The sequence below is a fragment of the Anopheles gambiae genome, chromosome 2 (genome assembly GCF_943734735.2).
Source record: "Anopheles gambiae chromosome 2, idAnoGambNW_F1_1, whole genome shotgun sequence".
In the NCBI taxonomy this organism is placed as follows: domain Eukaryota; kingdom Metazoa; phylum Arthropoda; class Insecta; order Diptera; family Culicidae; genus Anopheles; species Anopheles gambiae.
This window is the reverse complement of record NC_064601.1, coordinates 36,559,515-36,580,325: the sequence shown is the minus strand read 5'-3', so window position 1 is coordinate 36,580,325 and position 20,811 is coordinate 36,559,515. Positions and strand designations below refer to the sequence as shown.

Below are 20,811 nucleotides of genomic sequence, written 5' to 3'. Positions count from 1 at the left end.
GGCTGCCCTCGGCAAACTGCATCGCAAGCCAACAAGTCTGCAGAACGTTGCGTTCCGGGGTGGCGTAGAAAGGAGGAGAAGGCAAGAAACCCGAAAACCGTTCCAACTCGGCACGTGTTTGACCTTCATTCGGTCGGTCGAACGATAGGCAAGGTCAGGGAAAATTTTCGGTCCTTTTCGCACACACACACACACACACTGCATTCCAATCGTTATTGCCGGTTACCCCCGTTGCTGCTGTGTGCGTCGTAAACTATCGTGTGCAGTTTGTGCGGATAGAGGAAAAAAAAAACATGCATGAATGCAACAAACGCGTTTTTATTAAATTTATGTATAAACGCGCTTGGTTAAGAGCTTTTCGGCCATAAAGCGGTACATCCGATGTGTTAGGTCACGAAACCAGTAAATGGTGTGCAATCAATAAACCACACGAGACTTCTAATCTAAAATGCTCACGGTGAAACATTTAACTCGTGCGTGGTGACACTCGGTTTGTTGACATTTGTATAATTTTGCTTGGTTTTTAAATGGAATTTAAAAGATAGGATTCCATAAAACTACTCACCTGTCCCCATCGAACCTTGTTCTCGAAACAAGATCAGATAAAAGCTGTAAATGTTTCATAAATCCATACACTAATGAGAAAACACCCACTACAGTAACCGCAATCACCTGTGCCCAATTATTGTGCCCAGCGTTGCATTTACTACCACTGCACAGGTAATAGTCATTATCAGCAATTGTGGGAGTGTGCCAGCACTGTCCGGCGTATCACCATGGACCAAAGCTCCATTTTACTGTCACATTTCCTTTCACTTTTTGTTGGCTTACCCACTTCCCAATGGCCAATGTGCAGGCTTCCCCTGAGGCCTTTTAGCACTCCTGGTCGTGTGGTGCATTTGCATATCACACGACGTTCTGCACAGTCATTACCGCCATTTGGTGCTGGGGTGAAATATTGTTCTGCTAATGGAAATTGAAACAGTTCGAGGTGCATTTCTCTGTTTCCGATTGTGTAATACTCGGGAAATCGTTCAATTGCCCCACTTCAATGATACGCACATACTTTGCCGCAACCCATTGGACGCAATTACATACTTGATGAGTGCTTCCACAAACAGATTGTTTCATTTGTAATTTTCTTTTCTTAGAAGAATGTTAAATGTATGCTTCAATTTGCCATTTTTATCTTATTTGTGCTTCAGATCGTTCTATCTTGCAGATAAATAATTTGCAGCCATCGCTAATCGCACAAAGTGTATTTGCCCAAGCGCAATTTCTAGCATAATACCGTTCGATCGTGCTGCAAGTGTGTGTGTGTCTGTGTGTAAGGGCGCAATTTCCCCCAGTCACCGAGATACCATCAGCCGCGAGCTTATTATATTGAAATTATCTACAAATTGTCGTTCGATCGGTTTGTGGCGCGAGGAACCCCCCCAGTCTCTCGCGATGGAGCTCATAAATGATTGGCCAGTTGGACATTTCTCATGCTTTTTGTGCCTCACGCCTCGGCCATTCCCCGGCCTCACCGTGATTGCCCGCATGGGCCGCTGACACACATTGCATCTCGGTGCGCTTCCAGGAAATGTGTATCAATCCGATGTGCAGTTTGCAGCTGGGCAGCACTTATAAGTGGCATGGAGAGAGGGAGGTAAGGAGGGTGGGAAGACAGGAACAACATGCACCGCGGAGGGAGGCAACCCGGCGTGGCAAGAAACAGTAATAAATAACAAGTGTTGTGCCCGAAGATCATCGACATTTGAAAGCGTGCAGAGAGGGCTAAGGGAGAGAAAGAGTGGGGGAGAGGAGGGAGTATGGGCTAAGCGAATGGGTGCCTATCTGCGGCCGGTTTTCCATCGGACCGGTAAGTCGCTGAAACGGCAACCACCGCCTTGGAGGCCGTGGAAGGTGGAAATAATCACTTTCCAGGAAAAAAAAACCCCATCCACCCCTCTCTCTCTCTTTCCCTGTTCGTTTCACCCAACTCCTAACCCGGTGCAACTGCCACGACTTGCACATACACACACACACACACACACACACACACACACACACACACACACACACACACACACACACACACACACTAGGAAGCTAGGGAACTTTTCCCTCGCTGCAAGTGCATTTGAAGTAACGGAGAATCGAACGGGGAAGGATGGAAGCAAAGCAGCAAAAAAGCTAAACCCACCAACCGAGCGAGCAAGAAGCGAACCCCTCCCCCAGCACACGAATCGGATAGAAATAGCAGATGGGGGGCGGGGGTGGAAATGAACGAATCGAGCCCCTGCGACCCCTAGCCGACCCCTTTCGCTGGGCGAATTTTCCCTCATCGCGGACTGCATTACGGGCGACAGAGCGCGCGGGTGCTGCTGGGGCTTGCTGGGGCGTGTAATTGCAGCCCAGCACGGAAATCTAGTTACGTTTGGGGACGCGTGTGCGGCTCCAGCCATGCTGCGGCATGCTGCTTCGGTGCTTCGGACGGCCTGACGCCGGCCTACTTTGCCGGCTCCCGTGGCCGAGCTTACACGATGGGACACTTTTTTGCCCAAAGTTAGTTCTCGTATGTTTGTGTTGTGTGCGGGGTGGCCATGTTTGCATGACGTCGTTTCTGTTGTTTAGTTGCACAAGAATTTGTAACACGATAAAATATTTAACTCATTTGCCTACCAAAAGCGTACGTCTGCCGGGCTAGGCGGGCCAGGAACCAAGTCCGTGCCGCTTCCCCTTTTCCCCGTTAAGCGCTCGCATATATGCATGACGCCACGCGAATGCAGTCAGTGGCTGTCTTGATGGCCATTCCATGAAAATCACGCACGATTTAGCTGCACACAGTGCGCGGGGTATCGCGATCCTCCTCTCCTTGTTTGGTGGGCTGGCGGATGGGTTGGAGGTGGCGTTGGCGCTTGCCGAGCTATACGCGCTCTCATAAATACATGATGCGCAACGATCCATATTGAGGACCCGTTCGAGGTGATGTGTGAAATTTTCCTTCCTCTCAACACACCCCACACCGGGTGGCCGCTCTTTCCCCCCGAGGGCTAGATGGTTGCGGCTGGAGCGATGCCGTTGAGGTCCTTGTCCTCGACCGCTAGCACAGGTCGCATGCCACGAGGTGACGCTGCCAGCCGTTGCGGGTACAGAGAGAAGGAGAAAACCAAGAGAGAGAGAGAGAGAGATGATGCAAGCAAAACTGCAGCTCACCGCCCCCAAAACGTAAGCGCGGGCATCGTCCTCCCCAGTTTACCAGCGGGTGGTTCCAGGTTGAACGAACGGGGCCCCGAAGAACGTGTGACGACGGGCAAAATGTAGTGCACCGAACGCTTGCTTCGCCTACCATTGCCCATACAGAACCCATTGCCCACTAGATCGGGATCGCGTGCAACAAGCGCGTTGCTGGGAGCGGAATTTTCTTAGGGAAACCGCGTGAACACACACACACACACTGGGCCAGAACTGACCAGCCGTACGGTGGAAACGATTGCACCGAGGACGATCGGCATAATTTTTGCCCCATCAATAATACAATGGCCTTTTTTCCCTAGCTGACCGCTGTGGCCGATGATGATGATGATGGCGGCTGGGTGAGGATCGTGGTGATTGGACGATGCGATGGTGTGGTTAGCGATGATAATAATAGACACCAGTCTCGACATCGCTGCCAATTTGCTGCCGTCCCACCGTTCATGTAGAGTACAAAAAAAAGTTCTTCAACCTGTCGATGGATTGGGGGGGGGGGGGGGAGTTGTAATATTTTGAGGATGTAATGCTAGAAAACAAAGAGATGTGCTGGAAAACAACGCCAGACACAGAGGAAGAACGAATAAGAGAAAGAGAGAGAGAAACAGGGACTAAAATGGCAATATCGAACAGAGGACGACCACGCAACGTCGCAGGTGCAACTAGTCGCGTAACTTTCTGCGCCGTGCCGGGCACTGACCTCGCCCTCGGATGGAAACAATGGACCAATGTCCGAGTGCGCAAGCCAGCACGCGAACACGATCGCTCAGTGGTGGTGGTGGTGGTGAGGGTGGCCATACCTTTTTATTCCGCTCCAACAGGGAAAGGGACCGATTGACGCCAATGACACGGCAGTGAGCTTCCCTTTCTGCCCTTCCCATGAGGGTCACCGATTTTTGGGTTCATAGACACCTGGGCCAGAATCATCGCAATGGTGACATTCTAAGCAGGCAAATATTCGATTCGGATGGAGGTGGTTGGAGTGTTCTAAAAGTCGATCAGGTGTGACTGACTGCTACGGCAGAAAGCACCGATTTATAATACCTTCCCGTCCAGACGAATTGCACGCAAGAAATGCTAAAATGACTGCTAAGAATGATTAATCACGCTTAATGGAAGCGATACGAAAATGGCGTCCTGCGGTTGCGTTGCTTTCATAATGCTAAGTGAAACCTTGCCCAGCTATTAGTCTGGCGGCAGCAGCAACCAAAAAGAACAAATCCATATTTTATAATGGCCAGAGGGGATGCCTTATTAACCTGCAATCTGTGACCGAAACCGGTAGTTTACAAATGCTTCGCTGGTCATCTGCTGGAGTCTAGGCAGTACATCGACATTGCTCGTTATCATAATATCAAGGCAGAACGGGCGGGAGCAGGCACGCCGCCGCGTCCATTCGATGACCTTCGGGCGAGTTTTTGAAGAACTTTTTCGCTCCGACTCCGGCTCAGACCCTGGGGTCGACGATGCTTATTATGCGTCTGTTCTTTGTGCATAACGTTGGTTGCGTCGGTGTATGTGTATGTGTGTGTGTGAGCGTACGCGTAAAAAGGTATGTCTGCGCAACTAATCGGTTGATGACGCCGGCCGGCATTTTCTACGCACCGGAGCCGGGCGCGCGCGAGCGTTGTACGTGCGTGCGTGGGGATGTTTCGCTTTTCTGTTTTGTTATTTCTCTTCCCAACGCGCCTACGGAGGGCCGGAGCTTCAGCTGCCCGAGGTGTAGAAAGTGTCCAAAAAGGGCACTGCAGCGGTGGTGGTATCATCTTCGAAAGACTGACGCAGTGCACAGCACGACGATGAACGGAGCACGATAAAGAAGGAGAGACAGATAATTTCGGCCGAACAGCGAGAAGAAGCTGTGCACAGCAGATGAGTAAGGGTAAACACACACCCAAAACGGCGCGCTCTCTTCACCGATCTGTGCTTTGGGTGTGCGCCCCTGTGTCTCTGTGTGGGTGCCGTCGGAGTGAACGATCCTCGCGTGATTCAGGGTTCAACATCCGACCGCGCACAAGAAGCCATCGCCCTTCGGTCGAAGCCGCGTGTGCGTCCTTATATTTGCCCGGCTTGGAAATGGGAAGGATCGGGAAGAAGGAAGAACAAAAACAGACGACAAAAAATACAGAGCACGATCAAGCGACGAACGGCTCGTGATCATCAGGTTTTTGTGTTTCGTTCGAGTTCGAAACTCGCCCTGTACCGGTTTTTTCGTTTGTTTGTGTTGCGTTGTTTTTGGTGAGGGTCACACCACCACCACCACCACCGCCATCGTTCTTCGGGACCCTTTTTGCTTTTCTGCTGGGGCCGTTTTTCGTTCGCCACTGTAGGGGTTGAACGAGTCGCGCATGAACCCATTTTCAGATGCGCCAGACGGTTGTTGAAACCGATTTGCTCGTCTGTGTGTGTGTTTGTGTTCGCTTTTGCCCTCGCACAACCGGGCCGGTCAGTCGCCCCGCGAATCGTAATGCAGAACAAAAAAAAACAAGGGAAACACCGCAAAACAAAAACCAAAAAACTTGCACACCGGCCAACGTTCCCGGTTGCCACCACCCCCCGCGTAACTATTTTGCTGTTCGCTCTTGTGTGCTCATCCTCTTCCAGACGCCTGCCTCCTTGGGGCAGGTTGTAACAACAGACACACGGCCAAGCCAGTCAGCCAGATCTACATTGTTAGCGGCCATTCTTTGCGCTCCAAATGTTTTCAAGGTAAACGCGCCCGGCGTGGGCAACGAACTCGCGCACGATCGATTCTGAAGGTGCAACTTCCCTAAAAAGGGATACTGCAGCCTGGAGCAGCAGGGGGGGGAGGGATTGAAAAAGAATGGGGGACTCATTGAAGGCAGGATTCTGGCTTCCCGGCGTCGTTGCTCGTATGCAGGAAGTGCGCTTTTTTGTTGGTGTGTCTCGCAACGATCACGTAAGCGACAGTTGCCTTGCATTTGGAACAATGGTTGCTGGAAAGCGTTCGGGAAGTACAATTACCAAGCCCCGCAGTTGACGAATGAGAGCAGAAGGAACAGCACGACGATCTAGAAGGGAACGCAAATGGACTGTTAAAACGTACCCAAACGATTGCTTGGAAAGTGAAAAGCAATGATCATGTCTTCGAAACAAAATAACTCAAAGCGCAAGAAATGAAATTCAAATTAGAAACACGTGAAAACAAACATAGGCACATATAGAAATTAATAAATAATCTCTCGCAGACACTTCTTCCCACCAGAAACCGAGGTGCAAAAGCACACCGACCATGGCAGCAGTAAAGAACAGCCAAAAATTACCGGAAGATGCGCGGCGGCAATGCTGTCTAGACAAGGGCCAGCGGGGTACGATTTAGACGGCGAACCCAGAGCCAGAGAGCAGCGAAACGCTCTCCAGAAAGCTTCCTTCCAGCACCCTAATCCAACACTCGCGTTCGTTTTGGGGCTCGTAGGGGGCAAGAACCGGAATTGATCCCGTTGCACCCGCGCAGTGTTGCCGGGTCGGCCGTCTTGGCCTTGGTCTTGTCTGTCTTGGTTGTTCTATAGCAAGAGCGGGGGCAAAGAGTCATACTACCAGAGCCAAAATCCACACCCGGACAGTGCGATGGGTGCGACGAATTACCGAGGCTTGGAATCAGCTGCTTGGCTGGGGTAAGATCCACGCCGGGATCGTTGGGGTAAGAGAATTGAGAAATTGGGATTAGCTATTGTGTTTTCTCAAACTCGACTCCCACCATCCTTGCCCGGGCCGCCATCAACCCTGCAACAAAGCCGTTTCTTTCGCTCTTTAATGTTCTACTGGCGATATACGGTGGAAAGCCAAAATGTTCTTCCCTCAAACATAATAGAGATCATTCGAGTGTGTGGCAGGGAGCAACGTACGGACGAGAATACGATACAAAAGCGTCGAGAATTGAATAAAGAACACACACACACACACACAAACACTCCCAGATCGTCTCCGTGCAGTCGATCGTTTCGGGGTTTACATCATTCGAGGCTTCTTGGGGTTAAGCCGTTAAGAAGAGAGCTGAAAGAAACTGACCGATCGCGATCGAGTGCAGTGATGAAATTCCTTCAATTTTATTTATTCCTCGTTTACGTTTGGACCTTATACACTCCATCGTAAAATGGTTATAAAACTCGTCCACATGCCACCAACAGTGCGCACCGGCGCAGGTTCGATGACTCCGATGTGACATCGGGGCACTGCATCACCGATCCTCACCCTGTTGGCCGGAAGTCCTTGAGACGGTTCGAGCTCGTGGGATCCTTTAGCTCTCCCCCCACCGGCAACGGCAACAAAGGCCTGGTGTGAATAAACATTTAACAGTAGGCCCCGATGCTTCATCCCGGGAAAACGACTACCTCAAAAACTGGATAAGAAAAAGCAACACAACAGCCGCAGCAAAACATAGGGGAAGAACGATACAAAAAAACAACATGCTTTTTAGTTGCGCTTACGCTTTTTCCGCTTGCTTCACAGCGGCCTTTGGGAGGAGGAAAATGCACTTTTTTTTGTACACCACCACCAACACCACTCGGCTCGTCGGCTCGGTTTACTCGGTTAGCATGATAATACGGAGCCGGCCGGTATGCGAACGAATCAAGCACACAGAGCCCGATGAATAACAACAACCTCTCGCGCGTTCATTGACCGGTAATACTGTTGCCGGCAGCATCTTCTCCGTCTGTGTTGTGTGCTCACGGTCCAAGAATGCGTTCAAGATGCGTGCTGTTGCTGCTGCTGCTGCTGAACCGCAACCGGGATCGGTCGGCGATCTTTGCCACCGAAAAGAGACGGTCCCAAAAACGATCGGATTATGAGACTTCGCTTTGTGGTTACTCCAGGGGTTTGAACCCGAGAATGTAACGAGCGAGGAACTCCTGCCGTTACTGGCTCTGTTTGCCCTTTTTCATTTTGAATTTCTCATATCTTTGAACCCATTTCAGATGCGATCGTAGAATGATGATGGACAGCAATTACATACGCGTCCATCATTTTTAATCGCCCGAGTAATTCGATCCCTTAACTCTGAACTCCACGTACCAGATGAGTCTTTTGATTTTCGAATGATGCAACCGAACGAGATACCGTTTGTCCGTACCGGAACCAATGTCTTACTTATAGACTCACAGTACTGAGTGCCTTATAGCTGGTGCTAGTGTGGTATCGCCGGGCAGCAGAAGCTGATGCTAGCAGACCCAGTGAAGATGTTGACAGTGATTGTGGTTGCTTTTTGTATGTTTTGCCTTTCGCTTCACACGCACCAGACAGATGACGAACACAGGACGCGTCGCAATCGTTACAGCCTACACGCAGCAAAACCACCCAAATGTTGTCGAGAAAATCCTCGGCAAAGTCGCCCTTCTCTTCCCGCCCCACCAACTCATGGGACCAAGAATGCCCACGCACTTATCCGTCAGTGTAATCTGATTCGCATGACGAACCACATTGCGGAAAGCGACGTCCGACGCAGACGGGTAAAGCGCATCGATTTTATATCCTTTTGCCGGTGCAGAAACGTCCCACTCCCGCCTGTTTGTGCGTGGCTGTGTGTGGGCGTTTGCGGCGTCTGTGGCTTTATTTGGTCCTTTTAACGTGAGCAGAAAAAATAAATTACTCATTCTACAAAACACCTCATTAGAGGTTGTATGGCCGCCGGGCGCTGTAATGTGTTTAGTAAGGTTTAACCTTTTAAGTGTTGTATTCGCTTCGAAGCTCAACTGACACGTGCAGTACAGTTGTGGTAAATTTTGAGCGTCGATTGAACTTTGTGTTGAATTCATAAGGCACCTCTGAATAGGGAGTGTGCATTTGGGAGTTTGGGAATGACTCGCTTTACAATACAGTTTTATGGCACACGTTCGATAAGATCAACAATCTGTGTAGACCTTGAGCCCTTGATATTATCCAGTTTATTTAAATAAAAATAGAATTTTTATTATTTATTCTCGTTCTTTCTTTCATGAGACCTAAATAACAAATTTTTTATGTAATAAAACTTATATTTACCATGCAATGAACATGTTTAAATTGTGCAAAATGTATCCTTTTTCTGCATACCTCCAAGCGTTTCGGTTCCTTGTTTCAATCGAAGAAGGAAATAAAAACATCGATTCACTACTTCAAAAAGCGCCTCCTACCAACGCGCGGAGAGAAAATATAAACAAAAACCACTTATAGACCTCCACCGCCTTGTACCCAGCCCCCGCTACGGGGATCGGAAAAAAACCGGAAGCACCGGAAAGCTCGCTTCCCGATGTGGTGCGGGCTAGGTGGACCTGCGCAGTTACTCCCGATAGAACTCCCTCGCCGGACACATGGTGCAAAGCGCGATGCCGCCAATCTACCGGCCGGTAAAAGCGTGCATGACCTTGACGTGCCGGGATAGGCAAAGTCCCACGCTTGCGGGCAGCCGTTTCTTCAAGGAAAATACTTTTCGCTGCCGCATGCATAATAGCGATGGCATAATCACAAAGATAACTAATTATTTCGAATGAACTCACAAACAAACTCGCAAGAAAACGTTGATTTTGATCAATCATTCGATCGAGTGGGAAATGACGTTCGGAGAAAGCTTCCACGCGCGGTCACATTTCCATTCGTTCAATATGGCGTCCACGGTGTGCCATTGCGGCCGGTTCAACATTTCCTTTTTGGCCTCGTTTTTTTTTTCTTTCTTGTTCTTCTACCCTTCCCATCATCTCACCATAAACATCAGCTGGTTTATGTGTGCGAGAGAGATAAGAGGGTAAAGGGGTGGCAAAAAATGTATTCCAAGAGAGAATTTCCAACCGCGAGCGCGAGAGTGACGGTTTTCCCCGGCCGGCGAAAAATAAAAATAAGCTTTCTTCCATGTTGATGGACTATCTTTTTCCCACCCCATTGCCTAGCAGCTTCTCGCGAGCACAGGACCGGTTGCTTCAGCGAGCGAGAACCCATCTCACTCTCCAAAGGTTTGGCCATGCGAAAGAGCAAATAAAAAAACACAAAACCGGAAGCTTCCGCCAGCTGCTTTTCCACCATTGAAGCTTTCGTAGCGAGATCGAACCGACTGAAAGCTCTCGGAAAATGACTCGCTCTCTCCCTCTCTCTCTCTCTCTCTCTCTTTTCGATTTGTGTCTCTGTGTGTGAATGTTTTTTTTTGTTCTGTCTTCGCTTCTACCCGTCCTGCGCAGAACGGTTTTTCCGGACCGGCCGGGCCGAATAAAACAATAATACCACCAGCAGCACTGCTTTCGGGCCGAAGGGTGCTTTTCCGCCTTAGCCGCTGATGACCCTTCCGCCCTGCGGTGGCAGTGTGTCACCTGGAACATTTCCCGGAACGCACTGCCGCTTCTCCGTGTTCGTGTGTGTGTGTGTGTCACCGCCATTGTTGTTGTTGTTGTTGTTGCCGGATGTTGCCGGATGATGCACGGCAGAGGGCGGTGATGTGATTCGAGGCGTAGGGGTAGGCCGGGGCAGGAAACGGGAATTGGCATTGGAATGGAAGCGCTTGTACAGAACAAGCCCTGAGAGAACAAGCGTTCCACATTCCGGCTCTGAGTGTGCGGGTCTCTGCTCGGCAAAGTCACACCGTGACGGTCTGTGTCTCTGTGGGCCTGTGGTAACCACCACACATAGCCCGTTGTTGCTGTACTTGGTGCGGTGGCTTCTGTGTTCGAGTCGAGTCGCTTGCTGCCGCTGTCCTGCTTGCCGTCCTGCTTGGCAAGCGCCAGGGTTCGTAAGCTGGCTCGTTCGTGCGCTCGCTTCAATTTCTTCGCTCAGCGGCTGCGGCCAGTACGGCCAATAGAGCGCACGCCAGCAGCAGACAGTAGTACAACGCAAACGGTGCCCGGTGTAGGAAATATCGTCCGTGTGCGGTGGCGAATTTTTTCCTTCCCTGCTTGTTCGCGAGTGGTTGTGTGCGTGTGTGTGTGTCTCTCGTTCGCGAAAAACTCTCACCTCCTCAACCTACTCCTTCCCCCCCTCGCCAATGGTGGGTCGGGTGAAAGCGAGTGAGCACGAGGAAGACGGCGAAAGGTCACAAGGTTACTGTAGTGCCCGCTAATAGTAGCAATAATAGCAACACCGGAGATTCACACATCCGGCTGTTGGGTGGCTGGAACCACCCTGAGGGTGTTTGAAGTGACGCTGTCTCCTGAAAAGGAGAAGGAATCTTGTGTTAAACCATTTTGCATGATTACTGGAAGTGGTTTTTTTTCGTTTTCCGGAGTGCTTGACTGTGCAATCTTAGTGAAACTATAAAGTACTACAGAGTGCTATCAGCAAGTTGCCAAGGACAGTTTTGAAAGTGTCGTAAAGAAAGCGGAAGATACCACGGGAGCGGACCAAAAAAAGGATCATGTGAGGCGGTGGTCCTGGTGGTGTCCGTTATCTGATTCGTATTACCAGTGAAAGAGAGAGTGACTGATCGATTTGCGAAAATGCCAAAGGGTGTGGAAAGGGCGATAGAACATTAGAACCATCCGATTGCCTGTTCTTTAAGACATTCTCGTCATCACCCTATCGGCATCCCCACTGGCCGGGGAGGGACAGGTTAAGTTATGTACGCGGCCTACGACAACTACCCTCCGGCGAAGTGCAAACGCGTGCCAAGCCTAGCGGACTAGGAGCGCCGTCAGACGACCAAACCCACCGTCCACTAGAACAGGGAAGCCCCCGGGGCCCCGGGGGCACTCGTTGCATTTATATGTGGGGCGAGGTGCTGTACGGTGCGGGTCATCAGTACGACACAGCGTTACTGCCAGCGTTAGTACGTCAGCGGCCGTTCGGCGGCCTGTGGCCCCCGGAAGAGCCTCCAGCAGCGCGGTCCGCCAGAAAGCGACCGAGGGCGGCCCACGGAGCGCGCCCGGAAGCGGCGACCCACCACGGTGTCGTCGGTGTCGGTGCCGGCAGCTACGGTTTCTGCTCACCAGCGGCACCCGCAACCACAACGACCGGGCTTATGCAAGGTGGAGTGCTGCCAAAGCCTGTAAGCATACCTTTTCGCTCTTAGAGCTTTCCAGTGATATGGGGGAAAACACTTTGTGTAAGAAAATTTATTCCAAAAGAAACAAACAAAAAAGGATATTTTGCACCGCTTGTTGCGCTCTGATGAACATTCAGCAATGAAATGGTTCAGAGCTAGAGCTGCTAGTTTGACTGTAAAAGTAACCATCGAGCGGGCATAATCAGGCCCACGGGTTTTCATTTCAATCTTAAGCGTAGCCCTTTTCCGATCCTGGGGCTGTAAGATGGGCCTGCTGCTCCTAGGTCAGGTGTAAAACCACAAATTGGGAACATTCTTGACTGAGCACGCAGACAGGCGCAAGAGATAGAGAGAAGAAGAGAAACAGTCTTCAACATTCCGGAGCAACTGGCAACTACAGACCGAAGCTTTCCTAGATGGAACGCTCTCGCAAGTCTTTCTTTTTTTTTGCTCCTCCCCGGTAGCAAGAAAATTGCTTGTAAGAAAACGCTCTTCCCAAAGGAAAAGCTTTCCCAACTTTCACGTACTCTCCGTCTCTGTCCCTCTCTATCATGCTCTCTTTAGCTCTGCGTCTCCTTCTTGTTTCACTTTTTGCACGTCAAAGTCATCGGGACACACGCGAGCTTCCGAAGCCAACCGCAAGAAATTCTACATTGCGTTACAAAGTTCTCGCTCCGGTTCGTCCCGGACCGCGTGCCCCATTCTCGCAGGCGTGAGAACTGTGTTAGTGGTGCAACCCGAGAGCTCCACGAGTTCCCAAGGATATATGGCGAAGGATTGCCGCTCTCATACTCTCTCTCTCTCTCTCTCTCTCTTGCTCGTTTTCGCCCGAACTCGTGGCGATGGAACTGTGTTATGTTTATGCTCGGTATGCGGTTGCGGGAATGCTCGCACCGTCACCCTCAACACACAGAACCGGCAATAACAGTTCGAAAAGCGGGACACCAGGATAGAGCAAAAGCGCGAGAGTTTGGCTGCCGGTCCGAGCATCGACTCGGTTTCGGTTCGGCCACCTGCGCAATCGACGGCGGATGGACGGAGGCAAAACCGTCCAAAACTAGGTTTCGGGATCACGGGAGCAAATCTCCCGGCATTTCTTGCCTGCTGCTGCTGCTGCTGATGTTGCTGCTGGCATCACCGTGCTAGTTGCACGCGCTGACGCGTTGGTGTGCGTTTCAACCGTGCTCTTAACCTGCACTATTATGTCACCGTGTAACGTGTATCATGGCCGTCACGGCTACCACTACATAACGGTTGGAAACGCTGTTCAGATACGTGCGGATGTTCTTGTGTGAGATGAGCAGTCGGAGCGAAGAACGAAGCCGCACCGAAGTTCAACGATGTGTGGGGAAAATTATGTTTGGTGCCACAATATTGCGCACCGGCAAACCGGTCGCCGGTCAGGCTCAACGTGAATCTTCTGGAAAAATATTACTAACTTCAATGGTAATATTATTCACAGCTCGATTGCACGAATGAGTATCTTGAAGGAACTCTTAGTAATTCATTATTATATTATTAAATGCAAGTTTGTTTTTTTGTTTATATATATAATTTTTAAGATAAATGAAAATGTAATTCCACCACACACGAGCAGCAAACGTAAATTCCATCAATTCCCCTAGCTTCGTTACCTAGCTAGCGTTACTTGCAGCGTTACACGCATGGCGTTTGTAACGCCATCCGTCCTTTACATTGTTGCACTGCGCGCGCTCGAGTTTGCCTCCCCACACTGTGTCCCTTTCTTCGTGGAAAATGTGTTTTCTCCACTGTACATAAGAACCCTTCTACGCTCTTTTCTCCCCTTTTCCTTCGCTTCTCCTCGCATCGAAGGGAGTATGTTCCCGCGGGAAGTGAAAATCGATTTTTCCGCCCCTCGGATCTCTTATCAACCCCTAGCGCGTGTTTACATTATTTACCTTCCACCCGGTACGGTTGTGTGCGTACCGGGTTTCGTTTAACTTTGCCACCCGGTCCGGGAGTGCCGAGCGAATTTCGGAGCGGCTTGTTTACATGCCGGCTTTACACAGCGCCAGCCGAACCGATACGATTCGGCGGAAGGACCTTTTTGGGCAACATCAGAAACAGAGCCGTGAGACAGCAAAGGAAAGGCGAGAAAATACCTTTTTTTTGCATCTAGCGGGTGGTGATGAATTAGACGTGTGGCTTAAGGGATTGACGGCGACGGGAAGAACGCGCAGGATTCGCAATTTGGGAGCGTTTTCTTTTTTTTTTTGTTCGATGCTTGCTTTTGTTTGCCTTGCCCGTTCCTGGCTGTGCGTTCCAGACCATCGCCAACGCGTAATGCCCAAAATTGCTTGCGCGACAAAGGCACCGAGGCAAAGGCACCGAGGCAAAGGTTTTTTTTGTGTTCGCTCTTCGCATCCAAGCGTCTATTGATTTTGGTAATGAACATTCTACGGCTTTCGGTGAAATGAACGCACGGTAGCACACACACACACACAGCCCGACAGGTTCATTAATTGTTGCAGTTTTGCGTCGAACGTTTCCCCAAAACGGAGGCAAGTTTTGCAAAGAAAACAAAACCCCTCGCTCACCGGTATCAAATTTCTCACATCTGTAGAACGGAAATGGACCCGACAGAGAAGCGGCACGTTTTCACTTTTCAATATTGAATTAGCGCACAACTCTTCCGTGTGATACGGCTGTATTCGAAGGAATTTGGGGAAAAATGCAAACAGTGTGGGCGTGAGGTTCAAATTGGCAACACACCGAACGCAGGGTGACAGGGTGACTAATGGATACATTTAGCGTGATTAACTTTGCATAAGCTAACGCGCGCGTGTGCGAAAGGGTTAGAGGCGAAAGCCCTTTCGTACACGCTTTCAAGTCTAATTATAGAACATTTTCCAAAATTTTACTCCATCCCTATTCTCGGATCGCTCCGCCGCGCTGAACCTTGAAACCTGGCCCCCGTCGTTTATGTATTTGCGGCACAAGGACACTCCAATCGATTCGCCGCTCCAATGCGACACTCGTTGTCGTTGTAGTGTTGTTTGATGGATAATTGCTTCATTAAAAAAATAGAGTATCCTTGGCTAGCTTGGATCGCGCAACCACTGTATGTGTTGGCTAGATCAAAAGAAAGTCGCAACGCCATGAGCTCGCCTAGCGATGCATGCAATTAGTACGGTATATTGTCAATAGCTAATCGACCATGGAACGAAACGAGTTGCATGGGATATAGAGGGAGAGGGAGAGAGAGAGAGAGAGCGGGTGGCTTCCGTGAAGCCTGCTGCCATGCTAATTAGCACTAGCAGAGTATGCTTTCATGTTGTTAATCAGCACGGCACAACAGTGGCACGCTCCCAGCCAGGTACATACATACATATGATCCACTTAACTAATGCCACTTGAAACCGTCACCTGCAAAACGAGGGGAGATAAGTTTGCTTTTCGCTTCCAGGTAAACAGTATGGCTTCTTTTGAATTTTGTCCTCTCTCGGACCATGGCTGGAAAGCCCTTGAAAGGAGGCGATGGTGCTGCTCCTCCAACTTCCAACTTTCTTTGCACTGGAGTAGTTCGTGTCATCTTCTACTGCGTCTGCTCCTCGGCGGTACCTTATGTCCCTTTTCTTGACAAGGATTATCCTACCACTGACCAGAGGCGCACCATCAGACGCTTTTCAATAAAGCCCGTTACTACGAGGGTAGGACGGCGTTACTTGTCCACCGTTCCACCCTTTGGGGTCTTCCCCTCATGACTCAGAAAGTAGGTCATTGCAGAGTGGAGTGGGACAGTGGCGCTGCACACAAAAACCGAAAAATGCTGCTGCATCGGCAACAAAACTGCAACTCGATTGGTGGCCCCATTACACAGTAACACAGTTTTAAGGTGCAGGGCGGCCACACAAAATGGCCGCACATGTGCATCCATTTTGTGACATTGTGGTAAGGTTGGTAAGGGCGAAGTAGCAACGAAAAAAAAGCCACACACACACACACACACGTTCTGGGCGCTCTGCGGGGTCAGAACTCGAGCCATCTGGCCCCCCCTCCCGGTGTGTTCAGCGAGGCACATAGTTGACCCACATTTTTGGCAGCAGTTTTTGTTTCTAGCCACTGCTGGGAGGCGCTTACAATAGATGTAAATGTTCCCGGAGGATAATTTTAGCAATAAAAGGACCGAGCTCCATTGTTTTGTGTGCTAAGCAATCGACGGTGATGTTATCTGCGGAGAGGCTGCTACTGCCACTGCTTCCAGTGATAAAGGCGTTTGCAAAAAAGCCCCACGACACCCATTGTCGTGCTAGCTCATCCTCCTACCCGCTTTTTCTTTTTTTCTCGCCATGCTCCTTGTTTACAAACGGAAGCAGCAAATTAGGTCAACCGTGAAAGGTACGAACGATAAGGCAGCCCATCCGTTGCTAACCCTCTCCGCTGCTTGCGGCTGCTTGCATTGGCAGCGATAAAGGCATCTTTTTATCCTTTCGCCTGTGGACTTGCAGTTTGGCTGGCATCTTTAAAACGCTGCTGCGCCCGAACGGTGTGGATGGACTGTTGTTTATTGTATGGTCGCCGCAAGGCTTCCGATTGGATCTCATATCCGGATCGCATTGGGTGAGCTGTGTGAGAGTAAAAACCTTTTCGCCAGCGAAGCGTTACCCAAACCGTTACGGATGCCTACCGGGGCGAGCTTCTACTGTCCCTCGGGGGGGCGGGGGGGGGGGGGGGGTATCCCAAAACCACCCAAGCGCTCGACCACCGTGTGCCGATGAAGCGTAACGCCCAGAAATCAGGTCAGCGCAGCAGTCCCAGAACCGACAATGTAAACACCAGAACCAGAACCACGGCCATGTTGCGATAGGGCATAAATAATCGCGCTGTTATCTGGAGAGAAAAAAAAAGCGAGAAACGAAACGCGCACACGCACTCACTCGCACCGTTAGAGGCAATATATTCGGTGCTGGGAAAAGTTTTCCCTCCCGGAGAACCAAGGGGAAGCCTATGGCAGTTCCAATTTTGCCGAACGGCTAACTAATCGCAAAGAAAAACACACACACAACGCCCTCACCCCCTCCCGACGGGGAAAGAAGCGGAAGGTTTCGATAAGGATAATCAGTATTGCTAACGCCAGGGGAGGCTACTGTTAAAAGAAAGGGCCAAGATGCTTCACACCGATAGGAAGGCGTTGCGGGCCACCACTTCCCCGGGCCACACGCACACTGGGCGGAAGTCGCACGCCCGCAAACGCGTCAAATTATAAACAAAAACAAATTTTCGGTCACAAATCATGGCACATAAATAGCTGAGTTGGTGTGAGTAGTGGGAGGGCAACACACACACACACACAGATACAGGTTCCCGGATATTCCGGTGCTGCTGCCTCCCGGTAAGTACTTACAATGTTGCTGCCCCGCGCACAAAAGTAGGTCAATCGATAAGTGCGAACGAATACCGAATACCCCAAAAACGGAACGGAACCGGAGTTGCAAAAGCGCTTCGTTCCCACAGGATGCCGAGGCGCCATTTCGTGCTGGCAGCAGCAGCAGCAAACCGCTCAACCGATGGTTACTTTCGTGGAGCTTGGGCATTGCTGTGCCCGCTCACCACGGGCATCTGCCGGTACCGAAACTTTGTTTATTTCGCCCAGCATGGTAACGGCCGGTACCGGCCGGAAGCCGAGCGGGCGACCGGGAGCCCAGTGCCCAAGCAACCCAGCGTCCCTTAGTACATAGTACCGTGGGCCCTGCGCAATATTTACCTCTCGCCCAACAGATGGTACGGCGAACCAAAACATGATGGCTGCGTCCCCTTTCCCGTGGACTGGGTGACGCATGAGCAGGCGAGCAACGTTTGGCGGCTCAGGAACGATGGAACGGGAACTCAACTCAACACAGGATTCTTTCCCGGCCGGTGCCTCTCTACCGGCGCTCGGTTTGTTGTGTGTACATATACATAAGGGCGCGCGTTACAACAAACCACCGCGGACACTGAATATTGATCACACACAAACGAATCGTTCGGGTTTCCCTCGGGCGCTTCCTAGCTGCAATAGAAGCAAAGGAAGAGGGAGGGGAGGGGGGGTGGTAAAGGGAGGTGCAAGGGTGTGCTATTACAATGAAGAAAGCGCGCGCAATTTATTCCACTCACCAATACTGTTGTATCGTTCTCCGTTCTACAAGCGACCAAAAAAGGGAAGCTGACGGGATGAATCGGGAGTATAAAGGGACAAACGAACACACACACACACACACAGAGCGGAGTGAGTGTGTGCAGTGGGTCACCAGGACGAAACGCGCTGCTTGTGTGTATTGTGCCTCGCATCGTATCAACTGAAAAGCGATGACGACGTAGGCGACGGAACTCTTCGGCATTTGCTGGACCGAAACCTGACCATTAGGGAAGTGCAGATGGGTGCAGGGGTGAGCGTTATCCCTTGTTATTTGATTTGCCTCTCGCTCACGCTGTGGTTCGAGTCACCCCGATCCGTGTGTGTGACGCGTAGTAAAAAGAAACGGGAACTGTATTACATTGTAGTCCGGTTTCTGGCCGATGATTCCGCTTATGTACTAACGCCGTTCCTGCGGGATCTCTTTCTCGCTCTGTGTGCCGCAACTGGAATGTTTTGCTTTCAGAGGCCCGCGTGTGTGTGTATGTATCAAGATGTCAGCAGGAGGCGTTTGTGGGAGGTTTTTCTTTCCATTCCACCGAAAAAGGGACGCCTTCTGTAAGAAGCAATTCGTCCTGTGGAGAGAAAAAAAGCGTTCCAAAAGCGACACGAGAAACCGGAAGAGCCGAAGGAACCGTTTCGCTGTGTTTGTGCCGTTTCGGTCGGTGTGAAGTTCCTGGTGTCCCGGTCGTCCCTTCGCAAGGGAGCGTGTGTCAAGTAAACAATGTAACACACCGTAAACAAGCCCGCTAACCAGCGGAAGTATATGAGCAAATCTGAATCTGTGTGGGTTTGTGTTTATGTCGGGGAGAGAAAGAGAGAGAGAGAAGGGAGCACTCGTTACAGCGGTCGAGAGGAGGAGGGCGGTGAAGCGTATGTAAAGGGCCCTTTCCACGCACCCTTCCCCATACCCTCCCACCACCGTCCTTCCAACCGGGAAAACTAGGTCACCCCGAATGGATGGTGGTGGAAAATGATGTGAAGGAACGCGATCAAAAAAAACTTTATTGCCATCTCCCCCTCACTTTACCTGCCATCACTTCCTCCCTGGAAAGTTGAAGGAGTACATTTTCGCATCCGCGACCCCATTCGCGTGCAATTCACACACACACATGAAGGCGACGTGAGGGAAGGAAGATCTGCTTCCGGTTCGCGGGTTCGGCTTGCTTTTGGGGACGACGAACAGCCCCCGACGAATAACGCCGAGTAACGGCGGAGCTTTCGGGTTTCGGGCCGGGCTCGTGGAGGTGGGAGGGCCGATGGGATCCTTAGCGCGTGAGAGAGGAAGCGCAGCGGCCTCCACCGGGTACGCTTGTAACGCGACCCGCCAGTAACGTGACGCTACGCAAGCGGCAACGACGTAGCTACGCGAAGCTGCGTCACACGAAACAGAGTTTCCTCTGGTGCCATTGGTGGATGGCAAGGCAAAAACAGAGAGAATCATAGAGAGTGAGAGAAAGAGAGAGAGAGAGAGAGGGAACTTGTGAGTGAGCGAAATTAGGATTCAAACAGTGTAAGCGTGTTAGCGGGTCATCATGGCCAGCGGCCAAGTGTTGATGTCGCGGTCCTGCGTCGCCCGCAGGACGCAAGTGTTCAAGCCGAAAGTGCGAAATGTAAGAATTGTTAGTGCCTGTTGTACCTACCGCAACTGTTATCTTTCCTATATGCGTGCTGTGTTTTGATGTTGGGGGATTGATATGCTTGATACCAACCCTACAAAATGGTCATTTTATTAACAACAGCTTCCCCTTTTCATCGTTACAGGTCAGTCAGCGAATTTTCAAATGCACCTGGAAAGGTTGTGGCGTCATCTACACTACATGTACGGAAATCACTCAACACGTTAGGAACGCACATCTTGGGTAAGTGAGCGGCACGGTTTGCAAGTGTTACCTCCAAACCGCGACTTGTAACGCTTCTAATGTAACGCCCGTTTTTTTTCCCCCGCACCGCACCGAAATACAACAGCCCCCGCAAGCCGAACGAGTACAGCGACGAGGAGGATTTCTTCTTCACCGAAACCGAGGATGAGAGCGACGAGAGCGCGCCGAATCCACCCTCGCCACCGACGCTGAGCCATCGCGACATGGCACGTCCCCCGCACGAGGATCCCGAGTACCAGCGCCAGATTGTTGGCACCTACCGGCAGGGATTGCTCTCGCAATCGCAGGCCCTCCAGCAACAGCAACAGCAGCAGCAGGCTGCACAGCAGCAGCAACAGCAACACCAGGCCCAACAGCAGCAGATCGCCTCCATCAAGCCACCACTGCCGGCCGGCCTCACGGTGGCGGCCCTGAGCGGCTCCAACGGCACCTCGTCGGCCAGCAATGGCGGCTCGAACGGCAGCAGCAGCAGCAGCAACAGCAATGGCAGCACCAGCAACGGTGCGGTCAACCCGCACAGCAGCGTCTCGCCGCTGATTCACCACAACTACACCTGGTCGCAGGTTAGCCCGGTAAGCCATCCCATCGGTCCAGCAGCG

The 20,811-nt window shown here is 51.0% G+C and overlaps 1 protein-coding gene across 1 annotated transcript in view; it reads left to right on the top strand.

The window, feature by feature from the left end:
• The window catches only part of LOC11175922 (zinc finger protein 395), a 93,560-nt gene that overhangs the window by 63,789 nt on the left and 8,960 nt on the right, over positions 1-20,811 (top strand). Inside the window, exons 5-6 of the mRNA XM_061643490.1 lie at positions 20,094-20,191; positions 20,298-20,784. Coding sequence (XP_061499474.1) covers positions 20,094-20,191; positions 20,298-20,784 — 585 coding nt within the window. The remainder of the gene's footprint in view (positions 1-20,093; positions 20,192-20,297; positions 20,785-20,811) is intronic.